This window comes from Chionomys nivalis, chromosome 3, assembly GCF_950005125.1.
Source record: "Chionomys nivalis chromosome 3, mChiNiv1.1, whole genome shotgun sequence".
Lineage (NCBI taxonomy): Eukaryota > Metazoa > Chordata > Mammalia > Rodentia > Cricetidae > Chionomys > Chionomys nivalis.
In genome coordinates this window covers 74,905,496-74,928,790 of record NC_080088.1, presented here as the reverse complement: position 1 = coordinate 74,928,790, position 23,295 = coordinate 74,905,496, and the positions used below count along the sequence as shown (strand labels likewise).

General features: G+C 44.7%; 1 protein-coding gene across 2 annotated transcripts; it reads left to right on the top strand.

Annotated features, from left to right (window-relative positions):
* The first annotated feature begins 540 nt into the window (after window positions 1-540).
* On the top strand, window positions 541-21,917 carry Ufd1 (ubiquitin recognition factor in ER associated degradation 1). Of its 2 annotated transcripts, XM_057764469.1 has the most exons (12): window positions 541-660; window positions 3,205-3,337; window positions 3,701-3,733; window positions 6,563-6,684; window positions 8,923-9,053; window positions 10,982-11,054; window positions 14,856-14,924; window positions 15,734-15,799; window positions 16,245-16,292; window positions 16,995-17,083; window positions 17,584-17,665; window positions 21,803-21,917. In XM_057764469.1, exons 1-12 carry the CDS (start codon window positions 658-660, stop codon window positions 21,875-21,877), a joined length of 924 nt encoding a protein of 307 aa, XP_057620452.1. In that variant the 5' UTR covers window positions 541-657; the 3' UTR covers window positions 21,878-21,917. The 2 variants fall into 2 exon arrangements, with proteins under 2 accessions (XP_057620452.1, XP_057620453.1); XM_057764470.1 differs by lacking the exon at window positions 541-660 and having other exon boundaries at window positions 3,205-3,311.
* The last annotated feature ends 1,378 nt before the right edge of the window (window positions 21,918-23,295 follow it).

The following is a 23,295-nucleotide window of genomic DNA, read 5'->3' as shown; positions in this document are numbered from 1 at the left end:
TCGCAGTTAGAGAAGTCCCGCCCGCCCCCTAAAGAAGCATCATCTTGAGTCAGGCTATGAACCTTGTTACTCCCTTTGACGCTAGCTTCCAGTTACCCAAAGCTCCCTACGCTCGGCAGACATCTTTACTTCGGGAAGGGATGCCTACCATCTCACCCTGGGAAAAATATACCCGTAGGCATAAATAAATTCAGTTACATATCGTTTGAGGACGGCAATTACGTTTTCAATGGACTGGTCGAACTGGAACGTTGATATATAGCGTACTTCCGCCCGAGTCCATAATGGCTGAAGCCAAACCCGGAAGCTCTAGCTGCATTCTGGGTATTGTAGTCAACAACAAGACTGGGTCGTACCAAGTTTATTCGGAAAGGACTACTAGCTAGACATTATAATTGCTGTTCTGTGAAATAAGTTATTAAGTGTTTTAGTCTTTTCTCTGAATACTTTTCAAACTTCAGGCCTCTCTGTGGCTCTCTGGTTTCCGCTTACGACGCCAAGCCGCGGTACCCTCCCTGAGGTCTCCCTTCCGTCACTTCCGGAGAACCTCTCGCGGGCTCTAGGTTTCAGAGCTGAGGCTGCAGCTGTGTAGAGGGAGCTCGGGGTTTCTATTGTAAGGTCCACGAAGAGAAGCGGTGTCACCAAGTGCTGTCAGCCATGGTAAGCTGGTTGGGGATCGGGAGCCGGGTGAGGCCAGTGCTGCCTGCGGCGCTCGGCGGGGAGGGCCTGGACCTGGCGGCGGAGGTGCCGAGTCACCCCGGCCTGCGTCCGGCTCGTTCCTTCGTCCTCCCGAGCGAGCGCGTCTGTCCCAAGTGGGAGCCATCGTTACGAGCCGCCTCTTTTCCTCTTAGCTTGTCGGAGTTATGACTCGTATGCTTCTCGGCGGTACTGCAGGCCTTGAGAGTAGAAAGGAACCTGCTACTTTGTGTCCATAGTTCTCCTAAGAGCTCGATACGCAACAGGTTTCCATGAATTCAAAAGTTAACTGGAGAGAGTTCCTGGGGAGTGGCGCCAGGGAGGAAAATCCGAAGGACATTAAGCTTTGCCTAAGTTCTGCGGCCTTTTATGCAGTGAAGATAATGTCTTAGGATATATGTCACATTGTGTTCCTCACGTGATAACAACAGTAGATAATATTTTGGGCGCTTTTTTCTGTCAGTGCATCCTTGTTTAACTCCTGCAGCCCTCTGGGAACATAGGTAGTTATTATACGAACCGAGAGATCTAAAACGCACAGAGGTAGTAATCACGAAAGCGAGGCACTGAGATTTGAAGTCACACCCTTCTGGCTGCAGTGATGTTTCCTTACTACTATATATAGTGTTGACTCCATGTCACTTGTTTGTTAAAAAATAGGAAGTGCTTATTAGATTTTACCATGAGTGTCCCTGCTATCCAATTTCCAAGTTCACTCATGTAACCCGCACTGAATACTTGATGTGTTAGGCATCAAAGCTTGAAACATGGACGATAGAAGCAGTAAAGGAGGAGCAGGCTGTCATGTAACTCTAAGTGTGTTATTTATGTTTCAGAGACTCAAGTAGCCTAGATGGGAGGCTTAGGGAAGGAGTTTTGATGAGCGCACCTCGCACCCCTTCATTCAGAAGGGGTTTTGTGGATTATGCACCTAAGACTGAGTCACACAGTTCTGATGCTTAAAGAAAAAAAATAAAAGTTTGAAAACGTCTGTGCTAATAGTTGAAGAACCATCTTTTAAGATTTATTGGTGGGGATGTGTGTGTGTGCGCACATGTGCTTGTGCAGTAGAGGTAGGGAGTTATATGTGTCTGTGTGCTTGAGTGCACGCGTGTGCATGTGGAGGTCAGCAGACCACCGTGGCTGTGCCTCCTCACGTCTTGACTTCGCTTGCCAGTGTGAGAAAATACTTGAGACAGGGTGCATGTGTTCTGGGCTGGGAACATTCTGGAGAAGCACTAACCCTGACTCATGGCCAAGCAAAGGAGGCTTGCTGCAGAAAGAAAGGGGTTGTAGTAAAAAGCCCGATGAGGGCAGGCACACATGGGTGGGCATACACGCAACTGCTTTCACACCACCCGGAATGCTTTTTTGTTCTCCTGCCCAGTTGCCTCTCGTGGCATGTGGGTCTTTAGTGAGGATCTCCTCCAGAACACTTGTTTAACATCCGTCCGTTCTCAGGTGCTCTCTGCCCCCATACCTGTATCTTGTCTTTAAAACTCCCGGGCATTCATGTTTTATTGTTAGATTCCTTGTCTTTAATATGAGATTCACCAGGACAGAAGTGGTATTTACATTGTTGGTACCAAATATTATGAAAGTGATGTTCCTTAAAACCCAGATCAGATCCGCACGAATAGTAGGCACTCAGTAAAAGTGGTGGTTATTCTGTGTTAAGGGTGGAGGAGAAAGGGCTCCCAGACAGAGTTACAAGCCCAGACAGGAACGTGCCAGGTTAGGGGATGGTGGGTGGTCGGTGACCTTGACCTGAGACTAGGGAGTAATAGCAGAGCTATGGGAAGGCCTGGTATGACTAAGTCTCACATTTTAGTGAAGTTGCATTGTCTACAGAAAGTGGAAACTGGACCTCAGGGAAAAGACTGGGGGAGCAAAAAAGGATGAGGTTCGTTGTGCTACCTAGGAAGTCAGGACATTCTGGTTAATGAGAGTTTAGTTTATTGTAGTCTTTGGCCACATTTATCAGCACTGATGACGTGACATGTCCAGTATTTGGCCTGAAGAAATGTACCTTTGAGCCAGATATAGTGGCTGCACTTGTAGTTCTGGTTGTGTGGTGTAGCACGGGTAATAACCCAAAGATGGAAATTGTGGTTCAACCCCAAAACCAGAAAAGCAAGGCAGCAAAATCACTGGTCTTCAGACAAGATTTTTTTCATCAATATACAAATAATAAACCAGGCGGTGGTGTACGCCTTTAATCCCAGCACTCGCCTTTAATCCCAGCAGAGGCGGGCAGTTCTCTGTGAGTTCAAGGCCAGCCTGGTCTACAACAGGACAGGCCTCAAAGTAACAGAGAAACCCTCTCTAAAAACCAAACAAATAAATAAAACGAATAATATACCACTACAATGTGGGAGGCTGAGTCAAGGTCACTCGAGCACAGGATTTCACAACTAGCCTGGCGAGCATGGGGAAGCCTCACTTTATGATTTTTTTTAAGTGCCTTTGTTTGTTTTGGTAATAATACCATTTCTTTCTTCCTTCTAGTTTTCATTCAACATGTTTGATCACCCGATTCCCCGGGTCTTCCAGAACCGCTTCTCTACGCAGTACCGCTGCTTCTCCGTGTCTATGCTAGCAGGGCCTAATGACAGGTCAGATGTGGAGAAAGGAGGGAAGAGTATGTGCTTGTTTTTATTTTGAATAGTTACCTTTCCTGCCCCAAAGTCTGTAAATGAGCCTTGTAGCCTTCCATAACCCTTATTTTGCATGTGGGCATCAGACACTCACATTATAGTAAAAATGTCATTCATCCTAGGGCATGGGTGGTGGGAGCAGGGTGCTAATTATGTTTGATGACCGCGTGCCATTCAGAGCACAGAAGTTATTAACGCCAAGTAAGACTGTTATGAGAAGTCATTATGAAATTCTGATTACCCCAAAACCACTGTTTAAAGCTTTAAAAAGATGCATCTTGCCTTGACTTTGTTATATCCCTTTTATTTTTATTTACTTAACATTCCTGAACTATTCTTTTTCACAGTAATTATGCCGCCCTCGGCCCTCGATCAACTCAGTAAGTATGTTTTAAGTGACTCGACATTTGGGCAATAGAAGGGTGCAGGCATGAGCATAGGCTCCTCGTTGTGCACAGGTCTAGGTTACACTTGTCAGGGTCTGCTGGGCTAGAGGGACCAAGGCCACAGTGCCTTAGACGAGTCAAGGTGTGGTTAAGCTTTCCACTGCCTGGGCACTATAAGCACCCCTCTGAGAAGGGTATTCCTCCCTCCAGCCTCTCACCCCATTGCCTGACTTGCCTCAAGCACTTGTCCCAATACAAAGGTGCAATGCATGGTGTTTGAGCAGTTCCTGTGGTGGTGTGGGCTCACTCGGTTGTCCCCTAGAAATGGTTGATTTACAAGAGAACCACAAGAAGTAGGTCTCATCTCCTTTCCAGATAGCTCTCCAGAGCTCCAGACCGCCAGTGTGGCGTTGTATCCTGAAGAAAGTGGAGGCTGAACTGTCGCTTTCTTTCTATGCAGATAAGGCCTCTTGTGAGAAGAGTCTCAGGCTTCCTTTCTTGGTTATGGATAGCCTTAATTATGGATGCACTCTTGGCTTTTGGAGCTTGATGTTCCCACTTGAATTCACCCTGTGAAGATTGGTTATGGGGTGAAATAATGACTTGCCGAGAATAGGTGCCGCTTTGCAGTGTTTAGGCTTTGTGCTTTGCCCTGCCCAATTATTGACTTAGCGTCTGGCTTTCCATAGTATCTCCTTTAAAGCAAGGACACTATCAGTGCTTGCTTGTTGGAGCTGCAGTGTTAATTGGGTACATATCAAACCCTTCTGGTTCTAGTGACAAGTGGGGAGGTGACCTATGAGTCAGCTCTAGCTGTGGCTGTGTCCAGTGAAGGCTTCTACTTAAGCAGCAGGTAGAATAAAAGCCACGGGGCTCACAATAGGCTGTCATTACAAAGGAAGGATGGGTCCTTGGTTTTGCTTTTGGGGTAAGCTGACTAAGGAGCCCAGGTGTGTTCTTTAGAACAGTGTCCTAGAAGATGCTCAGGAACTGGATCAGTGGGTTTCGGACCAGATTAGATCAATATTCAGACTTTTTTTGTTTGTTTTTGCTGTACTGGGGATTCAGGTAAGCCAGGCGAGTACTTACTGAGTTATACCCTGAGTTCTTTAAAAGGTTTTTTTGAGACCGGGTCTCACCAAGTTAACTAAGCTGGCCTTGAACTTAAAATCTCCCAGTCTTGACTTTGTGAGTATCTGGGGTTACAGGTATTGCCACTGTGCTCAACTGTTGATTTCTTAAGTTACTCTTCTAACCAAGGAAGACCGAGGGAGTCCTTATTTGTGAAATGCAGGTTATTTCTCTGGCTGGAGGTCTGGGGAGCTCCAAGTCAGGCTCTCCATCCGTCAGAGGCTGAGGGATACTACAGCAGTCTTGGGTCTGTGGCTGGAACCTGGTCTGGGGCACCCAAGAACATCCAGGGGTCAACTTGTAGCTTCCACATCTGGCAGTCAGTGTTTTAGTGATGGTGAGCCTAGCTCCTTGGCCCTGGGCTACTTGTCTTGGTTACCCTTATGCTAGCAAGGTCACCTTAGTGACGCTGTTTTCTAAGCTGTTGTGAAGCACCCTACTCAAGCCCTTCCCCGATTCTCCATATTCTTTCAACATTTAGAGGCCAGAAGTCTGTTACCTCTCAATGCATAGTGGATGTTTCTTGCCAGATATGGTGGCGTACAGCTGTAATCCTGACACAGGAGGTAGGGACAGGCCTCTGAGTTGGAGGCCATCCAGGGCTATGGAGGAAGTCCTGGTGTGTGTGCTTAACCTGACAAGCTACAGTCTACTTCAGTTCCCAGACTTAAGCAGATTTATTCTGGATCTTGACATACCATTCCGGAGCAGGGTAGTTTGGGACATGCTACTTTACCCACATGTCTCAGTTTTCCCTATTACTTGAAAAGGGAGAGATGATAGTGCCTTACTGCTCTGGGAGGGTTAAGCAAATGCCCAGGACATGGCAAACACCATTGGTACCCTCTCAGACCCTTCTCTGGGTGCCCCGGGCTTTTCTTGTCTCTTGTGGCCAGGCTCTCCTTTCTCTGACCTTGTGCCTTTGGAGTCAGTGTTCACCTGTCCTGTTTGCTGTCTCCTACCCTTTGTGCAGCCCTAACGGAACTCTTAGACCACTGCAATGTGGAGACATACCGTGTTGTGAACTTGCTGAGCTGGGGCTGCCCACTGGGCCTAGATATGTGCTCTGTTGCATGTGTTCTCATCGTAGGCTCTCCCTTCCTGACTCACACTCACACCTGACCCCAGTCATCTTGCCTCATTGCTGGCCATTCTTTGAACTGGCTGAGTTCTTCTCCATATCTTTGCTCAGCTGCCCCCTTCCTGGATTGTGTGTTTGCTAGCTGACCTGGAAAGCTGGCTCTTCGGGGACTAGGAAGCCTGTTACCTGGTTTTTCTTGCTTCCCACTCTTTCCTTCCCGGGTTCCTGCAGTATCTGCTGGTGCATATTAGTTCCCAGTCTCACCTCTCTAAAAATCCTTTAAAGGAACAGATTTTTGTGTGGCACATGGTTAGCACTTAAATTGTTAATGGATAGATAAATGAACATGCTACTTTTATTAACCATGAATTTAGAAAATCATGTCTGTGCTGGTGCTGCATGATTTAAATTACCAAGTTCCTCTAAGGCCACATGTTGTGTTCCTGCAGACAGTGATACCCTTATGACTTAGCAGTAAGAAGATGTGAGCGCAAGCGCTGAAGTTTAGGGTACAAGGCCACAGCACAGGCATTGGGTGAATAAGGTTTCTTTCACAGGAATTGGTGTTGAATGGGATACCTGACTATATCTTATAACCTCTTTGTTCTTAGGCCGGCTCAACATTACCTATCCCATGCTGTTTAAATTGACTAATAAGAATTCAGACCGAATGACACACTGTGGTGTACTGGAGTTCGTTGCTGATGAAGGCATCTGTTACCTCCCCCACTGGGTGAGTTGGGCTGCGAGGGTCTGTAGAGAGTCTTTCCCATGGGAACTTCGTAAGTAGAGACAACTCTTCTGCATATATGTGCATGCCTGAGAGTCCTTCCTTCAAGTAAAAAGGCCCAGAAAGAGGAGAACATCTTCAGCAGTGTGCTGTACCATGTTTAAAACATCCTGCTTAACTGTGTAGACACAGGTCATTGCAGACCTGGGTGCCTCATCAAGGACCCTGAGGCAGGGCCCCTCAGAGAGGCTAGCAGAACTACCCATTGAAGGAGGATCCTGAGGTGGCAGTCCTTCTGTAGGGTGGTGGTGGAGATTACACACCTCTTTCCTTTCTTTCCTTCCCTTCTGTCCGTGCCCACTTGACAAGGTCAGCTTTGGAATCTTCCCAGGGAAGCCTGTATCCTGTTGTAGTAGCTGGCCTGGTCTCTGAAGCTGCCCTGGATGGATGAAGTGCAGGGTAGCCACTCTTTCAGTTCTTCTCCTGCAGAGGCCCCTGTGGCTCACCTATTGAAGTGGGAGGTAGAACACTGCTCTCTCTGAAGATCCTCCCTTTAAGTCTCAGGCTTGCGGCTGGGATGGCTGCTTGCCCAAATTCTTTGACAACTTTAGCTCAGGAAACTATCTGAATTCCTTTCTCTGAGATGCCACATGGCACCTAGGAAACCTGTGTGGTATGGGGCTGTTCTCCCTTTGTGAGCTGTCCTTCTAGTTCATGCATGGGCAGGCATTTGCCTGCTGTCTCCCAGCTTCTAGCTCAGACGACAAGGGGTATGTGCGTGGGTGTTCAGTGTGCTTTATCTTACCCGGAGCTGCCAAGTTTCAGGGAGAACCAGGCTACATAAATGCTAGCCTGTCTGCTAGCTGCTGGACCCTCATCTCTTAACCGTTTGCCTGCCAGCATTGGGGTACCACAAGGCCAAGGCCTGCTATGCTATATGCATCAAAGTGCCCACTAATGAGCTAGGCAGAGAGTGACGTCTCAGGTCCTTTTGCTTACTTGTTGTCCTTAAGTCATTTCAGAAATCTGTTCCCCAGGGCTTGGTCTGACACTTTTTCCTTCTTCGTGCTATACTCCATTTCTGTCATTACCAGCCCTTTAGTACAGTGTGCTGGAGTCTCAGCCTGGGGCTGCTGCTCAGCACACCTGCCCTTCTTTTTTTTTTTTTTTTTTTTTTTTTTTTTCTGATTTTTCGAGACAGGGTTTCTCTGTGGTTTTGGAGCCTGTCCTGGAACTAGCTCTTGTAGACCAGGCTGGTCTCGAACTCACAGAGATCCGCCTGCCTCTGCCTCCCGAGTGCTGGGATTACAGGTGTGCGCCACCACCGCCCGGCAGCACACCCCCTTCCTCAGTCCTGGGGCTGCTGCTCAGCACAGACTAGTGCCTCCTTACTTGCACCATGGCCCTCTGTCCCTGTTTCTTATTTTGGAATATTCTCTAAGAGATTTGCATACCTAAAGACTTGCTTCAGTTAGCCTTTCATGGGAGGAGCCAGCATTGGGACCCCTAAAAATAAAAGGAGGTAGCCGTGTCTTAATTACTGTTGAGGTGTTAGGGAAGGCCAACGGAAATTCACTTTGCAGTTCTTTCGACTCATCCATCTATGTATCCAACTTCTATCCAAAAACAATTTAAAATTAGCAAAAATCCATTCTGGGACCTGCAACCGATCCCTCTTCCCTGACCATGTCTCCCTGCCTCTGACTAAAGACTTAGTGGTACTACAGTGCCCTAGTTTCCTACATGCCAGATTCCCCTGTCCTTTGTTCACATCTGTCTATCCCCATCCTCAGTCATTATCTGCCTTACTGGGTAGTTCATCAATGCATGTCTATTAGTGTTTCTATGACCCTCTGTAGCAGACATCTCTGAGGCCTCCCGTGACCTTTCATCGTGTGGTCATTCTATCATAAGTGTGGTCCTTATTACTTGGGGCCCTGAATGCTGCTTATGGGATAGCTTTAGAGTTGGGAGGTAAGCATTCCAGGGAATATTGTGTACAGGGGTCTGGAAACTGATGACCTGTCTAGGTTGCCTTGGCAGAGACAGATCACAGTGGCTGCTGATGCAGCCTCAGTTGAATTCCTTTCTTGGTCTGCTTTTCATGTGTGTCCCTCTCTTGATTTTTCTTGCATGGCATCATATTACAATTAATTTGCATGTTCCAAGTCTTCAACCTGGCAGATGATAGCTATAGAGGCTTCTTAATTGTTGAGTTTCATGCAGATTTTTTCTTTTTAGATGATGCAGAATTTGCTGTTGGAAGAAGGGGGCCTGGTTCAGGTGGAGAGTGTCAACCTTCAGGTGGCTACCTACTCTAAGTTCCAGCCTCAGAGCCCGGACTTCCTGGATATTACCAACCCTAAAGCAGTGTATCCTTTTGACATAAGAGTTTCTCTGTAAAGGAAGGGTTCCTGGCTATCACCAAACAACATGGGAACCAGACGTGTTTCTGATTGAAATTGTGATTGATGGTAACAGCATTTGACTAGCTCATCCTCTTGATCCCGTCCAAACACAGCAAGTGCTCTCTGGCCTTTTTCAGTCACTTTACAGGCACCTTTTAGTTTTGTGGCTACCTAGACAAAGACCAAGACACACAGTATATCCAGTGGATCGGCAGAGTGGCTTATGAAATAGTTCACAGTCACCTCTAACCCAAGGAACCTAATGCCCTTCCTTTTCTGGCCTCCTTGAGTCGCTGCATGCACATGCACACGTATCCACACAGACATGCCCCAAAGAAATGTTTTTAATCCACAGTGCAGACAGTGGTAGAAGTGACCTGTCCTGCAGCTAGGTGACATCTGTGGGAGGAGCTGCTTAATCTGTCCTTCAGAATGACCTACACATGTTTTGCTGTCAGTGCAGGAGGGGTTTTATCTTCACTATAACCTTTTAGGATCTTTGAATTTTCCCGTGTTATAGTGCAGACTTATAAGATTGCTTTCAGGGGCTCTTCTTTTTTTTTTTTTTTTTTTTTTTTTTAATATCCTACCTTATTATGTCTCTACCAGATAAATCAAAAAAATGCTTTGAATGGGTATTTAATGTTTCTTATATTCTCTTCTGTTAAGCATTTTGACATAAACGTTATTAAATCATGTGGACAAACCATCACACATTTGGATCATCATCTACCTGTGGAATTGTACTCGAGAGGCTGACATGAGGATTATGAGTTCAAATGTATGCCTGAGTAATTACTGACATCCAAGCCAGGCCAAATAACAAACAATAAAATCTGAAAGGAATTTGTGAAAATACAAAAACCAAAATTAGGAACAATAGCCCACCATCCTTTTAAGACAGCCTTACTTGAAAAGTATGACACACTTTCCGATGTTTAAAGGAACTCTGGACTACTTAGATGATGAGCATCCCATTCTGTACACTACAGCAGAAAAATACCTATCACTAAGTTTAAAAAGAGGATGAACAACACCACAGAAGGAATCATGCCACAAATTAAACTTCACTAAATAGATTGGTCGCACGTATAGCACACTTTAGTATCTACCTCAGATGGTTCGAAATAGAAACCTCACTGCATGATCTCTACTATCACTCTCGAATGAACACGGTAATTACTTTTTTCAAGGCACGATGAAAAGAAGTGAAACAAAATATTTGTCTTGAACCTGAAAACAACTATGACATTTAAAGTCTTTACCAAATTGTTTTTATGAGTAGGGTTTTTCTCTTGTATGAATTCTGCCCTATTTACTAACTTCAAAATGATTATTTATATTAAAATATTTGCAAGGCTAGAGACATGCCCGAGCAGTTAAGAAAAGTTCATTTCTAGAGCTAAGGTCTGGTTTTTGACAACTTTTTGTGATTCCTTCTGTAAGAATCTACTGGTCTAACTTCTCAGGAGCGAGCATACTCATTTACATACCCACACAAACACCCATGACATCACATAATTAAAACTAAAACAAAGCTTCAAACAATTCTTCACTCAAGAAAGATTTTCTTTTGCAAGGTTTCATTTCTGTAACACAGGTGTTGAGGCATTTAAAGGCTTACTTTCAGAGGTTTTTTTTTTTTTTTTTCATCATGAACTGGTTCGTGTAACAGCATGTGGGACTGAAGTCAGAGAAATCAATCCTCAGTTGGTATCATTTGGGAAGATTTAGGAAGTGCTGCTCTGCTAGAGGAAATAGACCACTTGGGTTAGGCTTTGAGAAATTACATTCACACACCATCTGAGATGAACAGCCACAACTTCCCACAGACACTTGTTTCCGATTGAAGGTATGCGCTCTGTCACATTGCCTTGACAGCATGTATGCAGATTAGAAAATGCATTGAGAAACTTTGCCTGTCTGACCACTGGGGATGTGATTGCTATCAACTACAATGAGAAGGTAGGTGAGCCTGGCTACTTTACCCCTAAAAGAATGTTCTGTTACTGTGCCTTTTTTACCCCAGAGAGAGGGAAACGACAGACCAAAGAGATGATTCCATCTAAGTTTGTTTTGGTGATCCAAAGAGTTTATTGGGGTGAGTTACAGGAGCATGAGTAAACTGGGGTGTGGCATGGAGGCTGCATCAGTGGAGTTCTGTAGGTGGGCTTCTATTTCCTGCCTGCCAGTTCCCAAATAACCAACATGGATACTTAATTATAAATGCTCGGCTGCTAGCTCAAGCTTGTTACTAGCTCTTATAACTTAAATTAACCCATCTCTATTAATCTATGTAAGCCACATGACTTGTGGCTTTCCCTGTCCTCCAGCATGTCTTATTCCCTCTGTGTCTCCTGACAACTCTTCTGACTCTGCCCTTCTTCCCAGAATTCTAGTCTGGCTCTCCTGCCCAGCTGATAGGCCAGTCAGCTCTTTATTAGCCAGTCAGAGTAGTACGTATTTACAGTGTACAAAGATTGTTCCCCAGCAGAGTTCCTTGTACAGTTTACAGGCAGCTACTCTCAGGGAGGGGCCTCTTGAGTCTGGGAACTTTCTTCTGGTCTCGGTGGACTCCAGGAATGCCTGTGCTGCACATACATGTATGCAGGCAAAACATTCAGAGACTTAAAATAGAAACAAATGTTTCTTTCCTTTTTTTTTTTTTTTTTTTAATTTTAAAAAGCCGTTGCTGGCTAAGCCTGGTGGTGCGTGCTCATAATCGTACCATCTAGGAGACAGAGTAGGGTTGTGGGTCCAAGGTTTCACGAGACTCCCCACTCTCTCCACAAGAGAATGTTTGAGTCCATCATCATTGTCCACTCTGGTATTGAATGAGGCTTCTTTCTAAAATTGGGGTTTATGGCCTAATTGCTGCCTATTTGATTTTTTTTTTTAATTTCCTGGGTTCATATTTCGATTCCTAATTCACTCAGTGTGATAGAAAGACGTATATGTGTGTGTGTGTGTGTGTTTATATATAAAGTAAATCACTGGGCCATCTCTTTGTGGTAGTTAATTTTGATTGCTATTTATTAATAGGATTTAGAAACACCGTGGAATCGAACCTTTGAGCATGTCCATGAAGGAAGGATTTTAGATAAGGTTGAGATGGGAAGACCCACTCTAATTATAGGTGATTCCATCCCATGGTTTGGGGTCCTAGACTGAGTGAAAATGCTTCAGGCTGAGCGCTAGTATCCATTTCTGACTGCGGAGCAGTGTGACCTTGAGCTGCTTCAGCTGAGAGCCAAAACAGACCTGTCTCCTTTGTTGTTCTTGTCAGCTGTTTGTCAGAGCAGTGAGAAAAGTCATGGCCGTGCAGAAACTGTTAAGGACTTACTACATATTAATAAGCTTAATATTTTTATATTTACTCATTATACCTCTGCTTTTAAAAGCATCTGTTAATGGACTGGAGAGGTGGCTCAGTGATTAAGAGCGCTTCTTGCTTTTGCAGAGTACCCAGTTAGAGGTTCACAACTGCCTATACCTCTGGTTCCAAGGGATCTGATACCCTCTTCTGGCCTTTGGGCAACAGGCGTGCATCTGGTGCAAATATATACATATATGCAGGCAAAACATTCATAAACAAAATAATCTGTCTTTTAAAGCCTTTGCCGGCTGAGCATGGTGGTCATGCTAGTAATCTAAACATCTAGGAGACTGAGGCAGCAGGGTTGTGGGTTCAAGGTTGATCTAGACTACAAAGCAAGTTACTTCCCTCTCCCCCCACCAAAGGTCTTTTCTTTTGGTAGCTTATCGAAGTCAAGCCTTTTGCCATGCTAGGAGTAACCAAAGACAAGCTGTGTCCATGTCCTTGTTACACCCTCTGTTGAAAGCAGGCAGCCCTTTGAGGAGCAGAGCCTGCTGTGGGACAGACTGCAGTTGGTGACTTTGGAAGTAGAATTTAGCTGCTTGAGGATAGTGCCTCTTGGGCTCTCTTCTCATGGGAGCGTGAATTTTCCTACATGGATCTTCCATTAGCTGCTTCCTGACTTAGGTCTGTTGAATCTGAATACTGCTTATGTTCATCCATGGTTCTCTGCTTCTTAGGTCTCTTAGTAAAGACAACTTAGTTAGTAGATGAAATGACAGGGGAGTTCCCACAAAGCTCACAAAGGCATCACCTCCCCACTATCCACAGAGTATGTTGATGGAAGGTGTAGCACAAGTCTTGCCATCAAGGCTATCGTGGCTGACTGTAGCGATGAGCAGGACACTGTGGGTACGAACGGACAGCTGTGGAGCTGTGCTAGGACCCTCCTGCAGGGTTCAGTAGTGACCCTAGCCAAGCACAGCCTGGCTTCCCTGAGACCTGTGCTGAATTTCTTCAAAACACTCTAGACCCCTCAAACTAGGTCCCCACAACTGTGTCACAGGAACCTGCTCAGCCAGTTCCTCACATGGTGTAACTGTAGGGATGGTTCCCTTGTATCTTGAGTGTTCAAGTCAGCTAATATTGAGAATTCTTACTTTCTCATTTCATAATATTTTCAGGGTATAAATTTAATAAATGTTCTTATCTTGTGCTTTGTCAGATTTTTTTTTTAGGTAATACCTTTTAAAATAAGCTGTAATCTATAAGCAGCTTCACAGTATTGTTTATAATAGGTGATAATGACTTTTAATGATGATACTCAAATTATTGATGAAGTTTTTGCACAATAAGAATAGGTTAAATAGCATGTAGATTCGAAATGAGATTTAAATGCTCACTTGAAAAAAAAATCTGTTCTTCCCTTCATTTCCTTCCTATTTTAATAATTACTTTGAGCGTGCGCGCGCGTGCGTGCGTGTGTGTGTGTGTGTGTGTGTGTGTGTGTGTAAGTCAGAGGACAATCTCGTGTGTTAGTAGGTCTTGCTGGTACAGGGAGGGTCTCTGTGTTCACTGCTGTCTGGGCCACACCAGCTACCCTGTGTACCTCTAGTTATTTTCCTGATAGGGGCATGCTGCGATTACAGATTTCTGGGTCACTGTATCCAGCCTATTTGTGTGTTCTATGGATCCCAACTCAGATCATCGGCCACTGTTTTACCCAGTGAGCCAGCTCTTCAGCCCCTGTCATTTAATTTTATTCATTTGCTTTTGCAGTGCTGGGGATTGAACCTAGGGACTTGCACATACTATTCAAATGCTCTACAGCTAAACTGCAGGGCTGGGGAGATGCAGATAAAGATGCTGATCCCATGAGCCTGGTGATCTGAGTTTGATCCCTTGAGCCCACATGGGAGGAGGAAAGAACCCCTGAGGGGTGTACTCTGACCGCCACCTATTCACTGCGGCCAATGCATGTCCATCTACACTCTAGGTGTCTGTGTAAAACAGCTGAGCTCCATCCAGCCTCAGCCCAGATTCTTTCCTTCCTTCCTTCCTTCCTTCCTTCCTTCCTTCCTTCCTTCCTTCCTTCCTTCCTTCCTTCCTTCCTTCCTTCCTTCCTATGTAAGCAATACAATTTATTTATCTACTGATAGGCATTTTCGAAGGATAAACTTAGCATTACTGGTAGGGGCATTCGTACACTTTTCTCCTTAAACACTTAGCTAATTCTTCTCTTAGAATAAATTCCCAGATGTGAATTTCTGGGTCACCCACATCTGGGGACCAGTACCTTTTGATCCGACCACATAGCAGCATAATCAGTGCTGGAAGGGATGATGTGATGTGAAGCTCGTGTGTAAAGGCCAGGCGGTGAGCCACAGTAACGGAGATGTTGCTAGTCCCTGTTACTACCTCAGAACTTCAACTTTCTGTTCTTTCTGCAGATCTATGAACTGCGGGTTATGGAGACCAAACCTGACAAGGCAGTATCCATTATTGAATGTGACATGAATGTGAGTGACTTTTTCAGATTTTTAAGGAGGTCAGGCCGGGTGGTGATGGCGCACGCCTTTAATCCCAGCACTTGGGAGGCAGAGGCAGGCCTCTGTGAGTTCGCGGCCAGCCTGGTCTACAAGAGCTAGTTTCAGGACAGGCCCCAAAGCTACAGAGAAACCCTGACTCAAAAAACCAAAAAAAAAAAAAAAAAAAGAAGTCAGGATCCAGGAAGGTATGCAGAAGAGGGAGGGGAGGAAGATGCTATCATGAGTGTTAGGAAGAGGCCATTCACCTAGTGGTCCCTAGGGAATGGGAGTGACAGTTAACTACTTAGGTAGCTGGATCCACAGTCCCCTCAGACCTGCTAAGGAGTGAATGTTTGATTATTAAGAGCTAAGTGGAAACACATTATTGACGAGACTCCTGGTTGTCAGAAAGAAAAAAAAAGGTAACACCGTCTCCACTCATTCATATGATACCCTAAGGTGTCAGACTTTAGAAATAGAAGACAGATTAATGGTTGCTGGTAACATGGATCGTTGTAGTACTGTTTAGTGTCTTCCCTGAGGTAGTGAATACACGGACCTCCTTGCTGATAGTTGTAGTTAACTAATCATGCACACACAGCTCCCGGTAGCAGCGGTGTCTGTAATGCTGATGCTCCTGTAGTGGTGCTGACCTGTCTAAAGTGCTGCTGTTGGGAAGGCTGGGCAGAATGCACGGTCAGGACTGTTTCCTAGAACTCTCGAGCTACAGTTGTCTGATTAGTGAGGGAGACTGAGTGTGGCCACATCTCAGAATTTCACCTTTTGTTTTCAAAACACAGGTGGATTTTGATGCTCCCTTGGGCTACAAAGAACCAGAAAGACCAGTGCAGCATGAGGAGTCGATAGTAAGTGGTGGAGTTCCTCCCGATTAACCATGTGTGTGATATTTATACCCATGCTTCTTTTTGTTTGTTTTCATTACATTTAAATATGTTGTGTGGGGATTAGGGGCGCATGTACCTTGCATGTGTGTGATGGTTAGAAGACAACTTTTGGGAGTTGGTTCTCCTTCCACCATGTGCATACCAAGGATTGAACTCGGGTCTTCAGGCTGGGTGACAAGTGTTTTTACCTGGTGAGCCAATTTGCCTGGCCCTTCCTGTCTTTGTTAGTGAGTGGACTCTGCAGGACTGCCTGGGTTACGGTGCCTGCTCTTTTCAGGCTTGCCTCCTAAGAGTATGGTGTGTTCAGTTGATGAAGACTGGGGTAGCAGTGAAAACAGGAGGCTCTGGGGAAAATTGACCATCTAGTCTGAGAAACTCACTTCCTGTTTTTCTGTCTTTCCGTCAGGAAGGAGAAGCTGACCACAGTGGCTATGGTGGAGAGGTGGGCTTTCGTGTGAGTACCAGGCAATGTGTCTCTGCATCCTGATACCAGGAACTGTTCTCATTGATGCTTTGTGAACATTAGCAGGACGTGAGCTCTGGGTATCCATATGAGCAAACAAATTGGGAATTTGTTCAGTTACCAAGCCTTTCAATTATGTGCTTTCTCCTGGAACCTTGACAACTCAATAAGGCTTCCAACTTCTCTTGTTTCTTTCAAAACTTATACCTAACATAGGACTTGGGTATGATCCCTACATAAGTGTGCGGGCAGCGTGTCTACCAAAAGTTCAGTTAGTGTAATAGATAAACGCAGTCCTTCCTTTAGGCTCACCAATTGTTAGCACGTCCTGCTTTTAGTTAACTGTACCATTTGAAAGGTAGCTGCATGTTTGCCAGCCAGGCTCCCTGGTAAACAGGTAGAAGTGGCGCATGTGCAGGCTCCGAGGTGCTGGGTATAGTGGAGAGGTATGACTAGATGTGGGGAAAGGGGCCTGGCAGGTGTTTGCCACGGGGTCTGCCATCACTGCTGCTGCTTGTTTTAGGTGGGTTTCCTGCATTTCTCGGAGGGGTTGATAGAGATATCTTGGCTGGCAGCACTTAAGGGGATCTGGACAATGCCACCAGCTCACACCTATTCTGGGGTCTCTGAGTAGAAGACGCATATTGTTCACTATTGAACTTTAGCATATATCCTCTGGACTTCTTTGTCTAGGCCTTCTCTGGTTCTGGGAATAGACTGGATGGAAAGAAGAAAGGGGTTGAGCCTAGTCCCTCCCCCATCAAGCCTGGAGATATTAAAAGGTAGGTCTGACCTAGTGTGTCCCTGATGCAAGAAAGGTCTGACACAGACCTTTGTGCTAAAGCTCCCAACATAGGAGAGCCTCATTCCAGTGCTAGAAACAGACCAACAAGCTACTGGGTAGGCTTCAATTCTTGCTTGCCCTCTGACAGTGGTAGAGTGCGATGGTGCTGGTCTAGGGATTCAAGGTAAATCCTCTTCTAGTAGCTACCAGGTCAGGGATGGGGATGTGTTAGCTGTCTACTATTTGTGTGACCAGAAAGAGAACACTGAGGATGGGTTCCTGTGAAGAACTATCAGAGGAGCCCACAGTCCCCTATTTCACACCCAGTGTTTTTACTTTGTGATTCCCTCCTAGAAGATGCAGAGAGGGTAGCGCAGTGTATACCAGAGATCTACAAAGAAGGCACTTGCCGTCTCTCCCTACCTTCCTCTTGATTGTCGGAACCAGATCTTAGTCCTTCTTGGAACTAACCTTTCTCCTTGTTTATTATCTTCACAGAGGGATTCCTAATTACGAATTTAAGCTTGGTAAGATTACTTTCATCAGAAATTCACGTCCATTGGTCAAAAAGGTTGAAGAGGTGAGTTTATTTCATTGGTCATCAGTTTGACTTACTTGTAATGACTAGTGTTTTTGTCATTCAAAATAGGGTGCGTCTGTCATATTTAACCACTTTCTTGTGGTCCTGCTGTTCTTAATGGCCTGATAGCTCTGTAGATCCATTGCAGGTCTACTGGCTAAGGCCTGGCAACCAAGCTGACTCTAGGTTTGGCCACGAAAGATCTAGGGCTCCAGGTGGGTCTCATCTTCTCTTTGCTTGCTGTTTGTTTCAGGATGGTAAGTTGAACCCAGGGCCCTACACATGCTGAACTATACTCTTGCTTAACTCTGGTTCTTTCCAACCTAGAACTAGAGCTTGCCACTTCTGTATAGTGACTCTTGAGTAAGTGGAATGGCTGTAAGGTAGGGATAGTAGGGCTAAGAGTCCTGCAGAGATGAGCACAGTGAACAGACCCAGCTGACTTTGGCTGGACATGATACCTGGGTGTAGGTGCATGTGCTAGCATGAAATCAAATGGATCAAAATCATCAAGACATCGAAAGTTAGCATGAATACCGTCATGGATGTTCAGGCCTCTGCTACAGGCCTAGCACTACCCAACAATGGTGACTAGCATGATACTAGCTCACAGAGCCCTAGTCAGGTGCTAGGTACCTTCTGTGTACATCATAAATAACATAACATCTCATTGCTGGGATATACTTGTGAGCCTGATGCTGTGGTTATGTTTGTACAGATGTATGTGTGCAGAGCCAGGTCCCCTGACCACCACACATGGTGTCAGTGTCATTCCATTGAGAAAATGACCTTCTCAGAGATATCAGGACAGCAGGCCTCTATGACCAGCATGTTCTTGTCTGTCACGGGTTGTGGTATGGGGGGAGGCTGCCTTAGAAGCAGGAGGCATTACTACACAGAAACTTACTCTAAGGCGTTGGGCATCAGTTATAAGTGGCTCATTTTGCTGCGATTGCATTCTACACAGCAGTTGTTTCCCAATGACAAAGGGTTACCTTGTCTGTCCCCTGTTGATCTACATTCTTTAGTCCAATTCTTTAGTCTCTGCCACAGCTTTTGCATATTCCATATGGGAGGGGCATTCTGCTTAGATTATTCTTGGAAAAAACTTTGTTTCCAGGAATGCCCTGCCTACAGTTCCATTTTAAGTGACCTTGTTAACCATAATTAAAACGTCTGGCATATTGATTTTTCTTCAAGCCTCTGGAAATCACCTCTCCTGTCCAATAATCATGATGGTTATGAGATTCAATATTGACTGTATCTTGGATCCATTCCTCTAGGGGTGCTAATCTTACCTTTAAAGGCCTAATTACCCTTTTGCATGGTAATTTAGCATTTTCAAAAGTAGAGATTCAATTATTATTTGTCTAGCTTCTGAATTTGGTATCATTCTATTTACTGCTGAAGTCAATCTTTGAAAAAATTAGTGGTTTCTTTCGGGCCCTGTACAACTTTAGTAAATGACTCAGTTCTCTTTCTGACTTCTTCAATTCTGTCCTAAGCATTCAAAGCTGCTGCATGGCATAGAGCTAGGGTGTGATCATCATGTGTAGATTGTCTTTATACATCAGCATAATTGCCCTCTCCAGGAATTTGGTCTTGGGAAATCTTAATACCTGTAACCCTACTTCGTTGTTCAGTGGTCCTAGCCTCATCTTTCTACCAGGTCCTGTGCTGTAATTGAGGACCAGGCTTCACTACTGCTGTAACCAAGTCTCTCCAGTTTTGTGGAATAACCAGTTGGCCATGAATTTAACATCTGCCTCACAAAAAGTGAATGCATATCAAATGTGAACATTGCTTCCTTAAATCTCCTCAAATCTAAAATTTGCATGGTTGTCATCATATAAACATCAAATTAACTTAGAGATGCTGTGAGTCACACACAGCAGGTGTGAAGAAAATTGCAGATTCCTCTACCATAGGAAACCAAGAGATATTTCTCAACTCTCCAGCAGTTTGAAGCCTGTTGGGGGGAGGGGCACCCTGTTGTTTTTACAGTGTTGAAGACAAATCTTGCTGCTTGTAAAAGAATTGATTGGTAGTGGTTTTTTATGGTTGCTTGGTCTGTATATAAAAAGCTTTTTGAAGTATGTGCACCTTTTAGTCCAGAATTCCCTGCTGGAAAACAAAAGAGAACAGAGCTGTATACAGAGTGTACGCTGCTTGTCTCAGTAGTTTAGCGAATTGCCACCCTGGAAGTAAGGAATTTAGATTAGAAACTCAAGGGTCTGAGATTTGGAGATTAAGGAAATGTGCAGGAAAGTAACTGGAAATAACATTTGGGTTGGTGAAGTAAGTGGACGGTGATTTTTCTCTAGTGGAGTGTACACTTTTTACACTGAAAATGATTAAGGCTGGAGAAAGGGCAGTGACACAGAGGACCAGGATTCAGTTCCCAACACCACATGGTAGCGCAAAACCATTTGTAACTCTAGTCCTAAGGGGAATCTGGTGCCCTCTCTTGGCCTCTATGGGCACTGCATGCATGTTTTACACAGGGATATGTAGGCAAAACACTTATATACATAAATATAATTATATTAATATATATTTAAAATATATTTAAATATTTTAAATATATTAATATTTTAAATATATTAAAATAATGTTTTAAATATATTAATATTTTAAATATATTAAAATAATGTTTTAAATATATTAATATAATATTTTAAATATATTAATATATATTTAAAAATATATTTAAATATTTTAAATATATTTTAAAATATATTTTTTATATATATATAAAAAATTAATATATATATTTTTTTTTTTGGTTTTTCGAGACAAGGTTTCTCTGTGGTTTTGGAGCCTGTCCTGGAACTAGCTCTTGTAGACCAGGCTGGTCTCGAACTCACAGAGATCCACCTGCCTCTGCCTCCCGAGTGCTGGGATTAAAGGCGTGCGCCACCACCGCCCGGCTATACATAAAAATTTTAAAATACAGTCTGGGCAGTGGTGGCACATGCTTTTAATCCCAGCACTTGGGAGGCAGAGGCAGGTGGATCTCTGTGAGTTCAAGGCCAGCCTGGTCTACAGAGTAGGTTCCAAGACAGTTAGGACTGCTAAACAGAGAAACCCTGTCTCAAAAAACCAGAAAAAAAAATTTTTTATAAATACAAAATACAAAGTGAGCCGGGCAGTGGTGGCGCACGCCTTTAATCCCAGCACTCGGGAGGCAGAGGCAGGTGGATCTCTGTGAGTTCGAGACCAGCCTGGTCTACAAGAGCTAGTTCCAGGACAGGCTCCAAAACCACAGAGAAACCCTGTCTCGAAAAAAACAACAAAACAAACAAACAACAACAAAAAAAATACAAAGTGATTATTGTGCAAAAAGCTCCCAAACTATCATGGTTCAGTTTAGAATTTTTCAGAATTTCTGTTGCTGTAAAAGTGATAAATGTTGAATGGAAACTGTTTAGAGTTTTAGATTTTGATAATTTCCTGGGCTAATAGGTGGTGTGATCCTTCTGAGTGCTGAATAATAGCAAGGAGCCATAGGTTCCCTTCCCTCTCCATGTCCCATGGGAAGCCACCAGAACACTGGTGTGGAGTAGTTGAGCTGGGGTGTTCGGAAGGGAGATGTAGGAAATGCCTTTTCACCTTAATGATAACTTCATCTGAAAATGGCTTGTCAAGACATAGCCCCTCCATAAGTTAGGAGTGGTTGTGCAGTGAATCTAAAAGCAAGGTGGTAGAGACTCAGGGCTGTGATCTGTGGGTTTCTCACTGCCATAAAATCCAGAGACCGTGTATGTGTGAGTGTGTGTGTGTGAGAGAGAGAGACAGACAGACAAAGAGATAGAGACAGATGATTACGTGAATATATGCTGTGTGTATATGTGCTCTCTATGCGTGTGCCCTAGGATCCTAGAAGAAAGAATCAAGTCCCTTGGAGTTGGAGTTACAGGCAACCCAGCATGGATGCTGGGTATTGAAACTGAATCCTCTGAAAGAGCAATATGTACTTTTAACCACAGAGCCATCTCTTCAGCCCCTCAAGAAGCATTTCTTATTATGAATAATAAAGCAGGGAAAGTTGATAGAGGACACGTGAGTTCATAGAATAAAGCAATTGCTGTAAACTTTGAGGAATTTCTGAAAGTGCTATCCTGTTTTTACACCTAGGATGAAGCTGGGGGCAGATTCGTTGCTTTCTCTGGAGAAGGACAGTCACTGCGGAAGAAGGGAAGAAAGCCCTAAGTCCAAAACTGTCAGCTGGAAAATAAAGATCGTTTGCAACACACTGGCTTGTTAGTTACTGACTCTGACAAGTTCAGAGAATGCGCTCTTATTTATGGTTTGTTTAGAGTTACCTAAGAATCATTAAGCTTGTTCTGGGTACAAAACAGCAGAACTGGAGGGTATGTGCTTAACCTGGGGAAGAGAAATTGCTCTCAGGTCCCCTAGGACCTTCTCTTCCTCCATGCATTCTGTTCCAGGGCTCTCCAGGCCATGCAGAGCAGTTCCCCTTCCTTCCTTGTTCTTCCTTCCCAGGTCTGCATAGGGCGGTGTCTTCAACAGAGTATGGCTTCTCAGACCAGGAGCTGAGTACCTAACAAAGATGGCCCCTGCCCTTATTTACAGTGACTCTTCAGAAGGGATCTCATCCAGACAAATTTACTCTCATTTTGTGTAATTCCCGATCTACTGGCTGTCGGGAATTCCATGGTGAAGCCAAATGTGAAAGTTAGAATGGGTAAATGCTGAAGTTATGCCCCTATTACCCAAAGTTCTGATAGTTTATCTGTTTTTCTGGTACTAGGATTGAACGAAAACCTCATGAATATTAAGCATGCCACACACTCTGCCACTGGGGTTCACCTATGCACCATTTTCTTATTGTTTTATGTCACGGCCCCCTCGTCCAGCAAGGAAGACACGCAACACCGGAGCTCTTCTTGCTAAGCAGTTTATTTCAGGACTTTATTCACAGCAATCTTTTCCCTTCTCTTTCTCTCCCTCTCTCTCCTCTCTCCCCTGGGCAAACCTCTCCCAGCCCTTAAGTAGGCATGGGCAACCAACCCCGGATTGCCAGGTGGGCACTACCCATAGGTCCACGCATACACAAGCAGCTGACAATCATTGCGTGATAATAGCATAAGTCAGGCCTAGTTGATATTAGGAGTTGATTATCACAGAGAGCATTCGCTTTCGGGATCGCGGAGGGCGGAAGCCAGCACCATCAGGTGCAGCTCCACGCAGCTCTCTACATTGCCATCAGATGTGACTCCACGCAGCTCTCTACACATTGCCATCAGATGTGACTCCACGCGGCTCTCTACAGTTCCCCCTTTTTGTTTTGCAAAGCAACAGGCAAGAGTAGAGGTCGGATCTCTGTTAAAAATGGAACATGTACTAGTGTCTGTCCAGGTGTCATCCACCCAGAGAACACTAGACCTGTCCGGTGTCCTTTTACAGAGGTGGGAGTTAGACACCAACCCGCATGCAATCAGACTTGCTCTTCTTGAGGTTGATGTATGCTTACCTCAAGTGCAGTGCGCAAGCCTCGCATCCTGTGCTCGCTTACATCTCTAACCAAACTTGGGGAGACTGTCCTGCCTCAATGGCCGTGAAGGCCTGAATGATCATAACTGCATTGCGATGCTGTGAAACCCTTA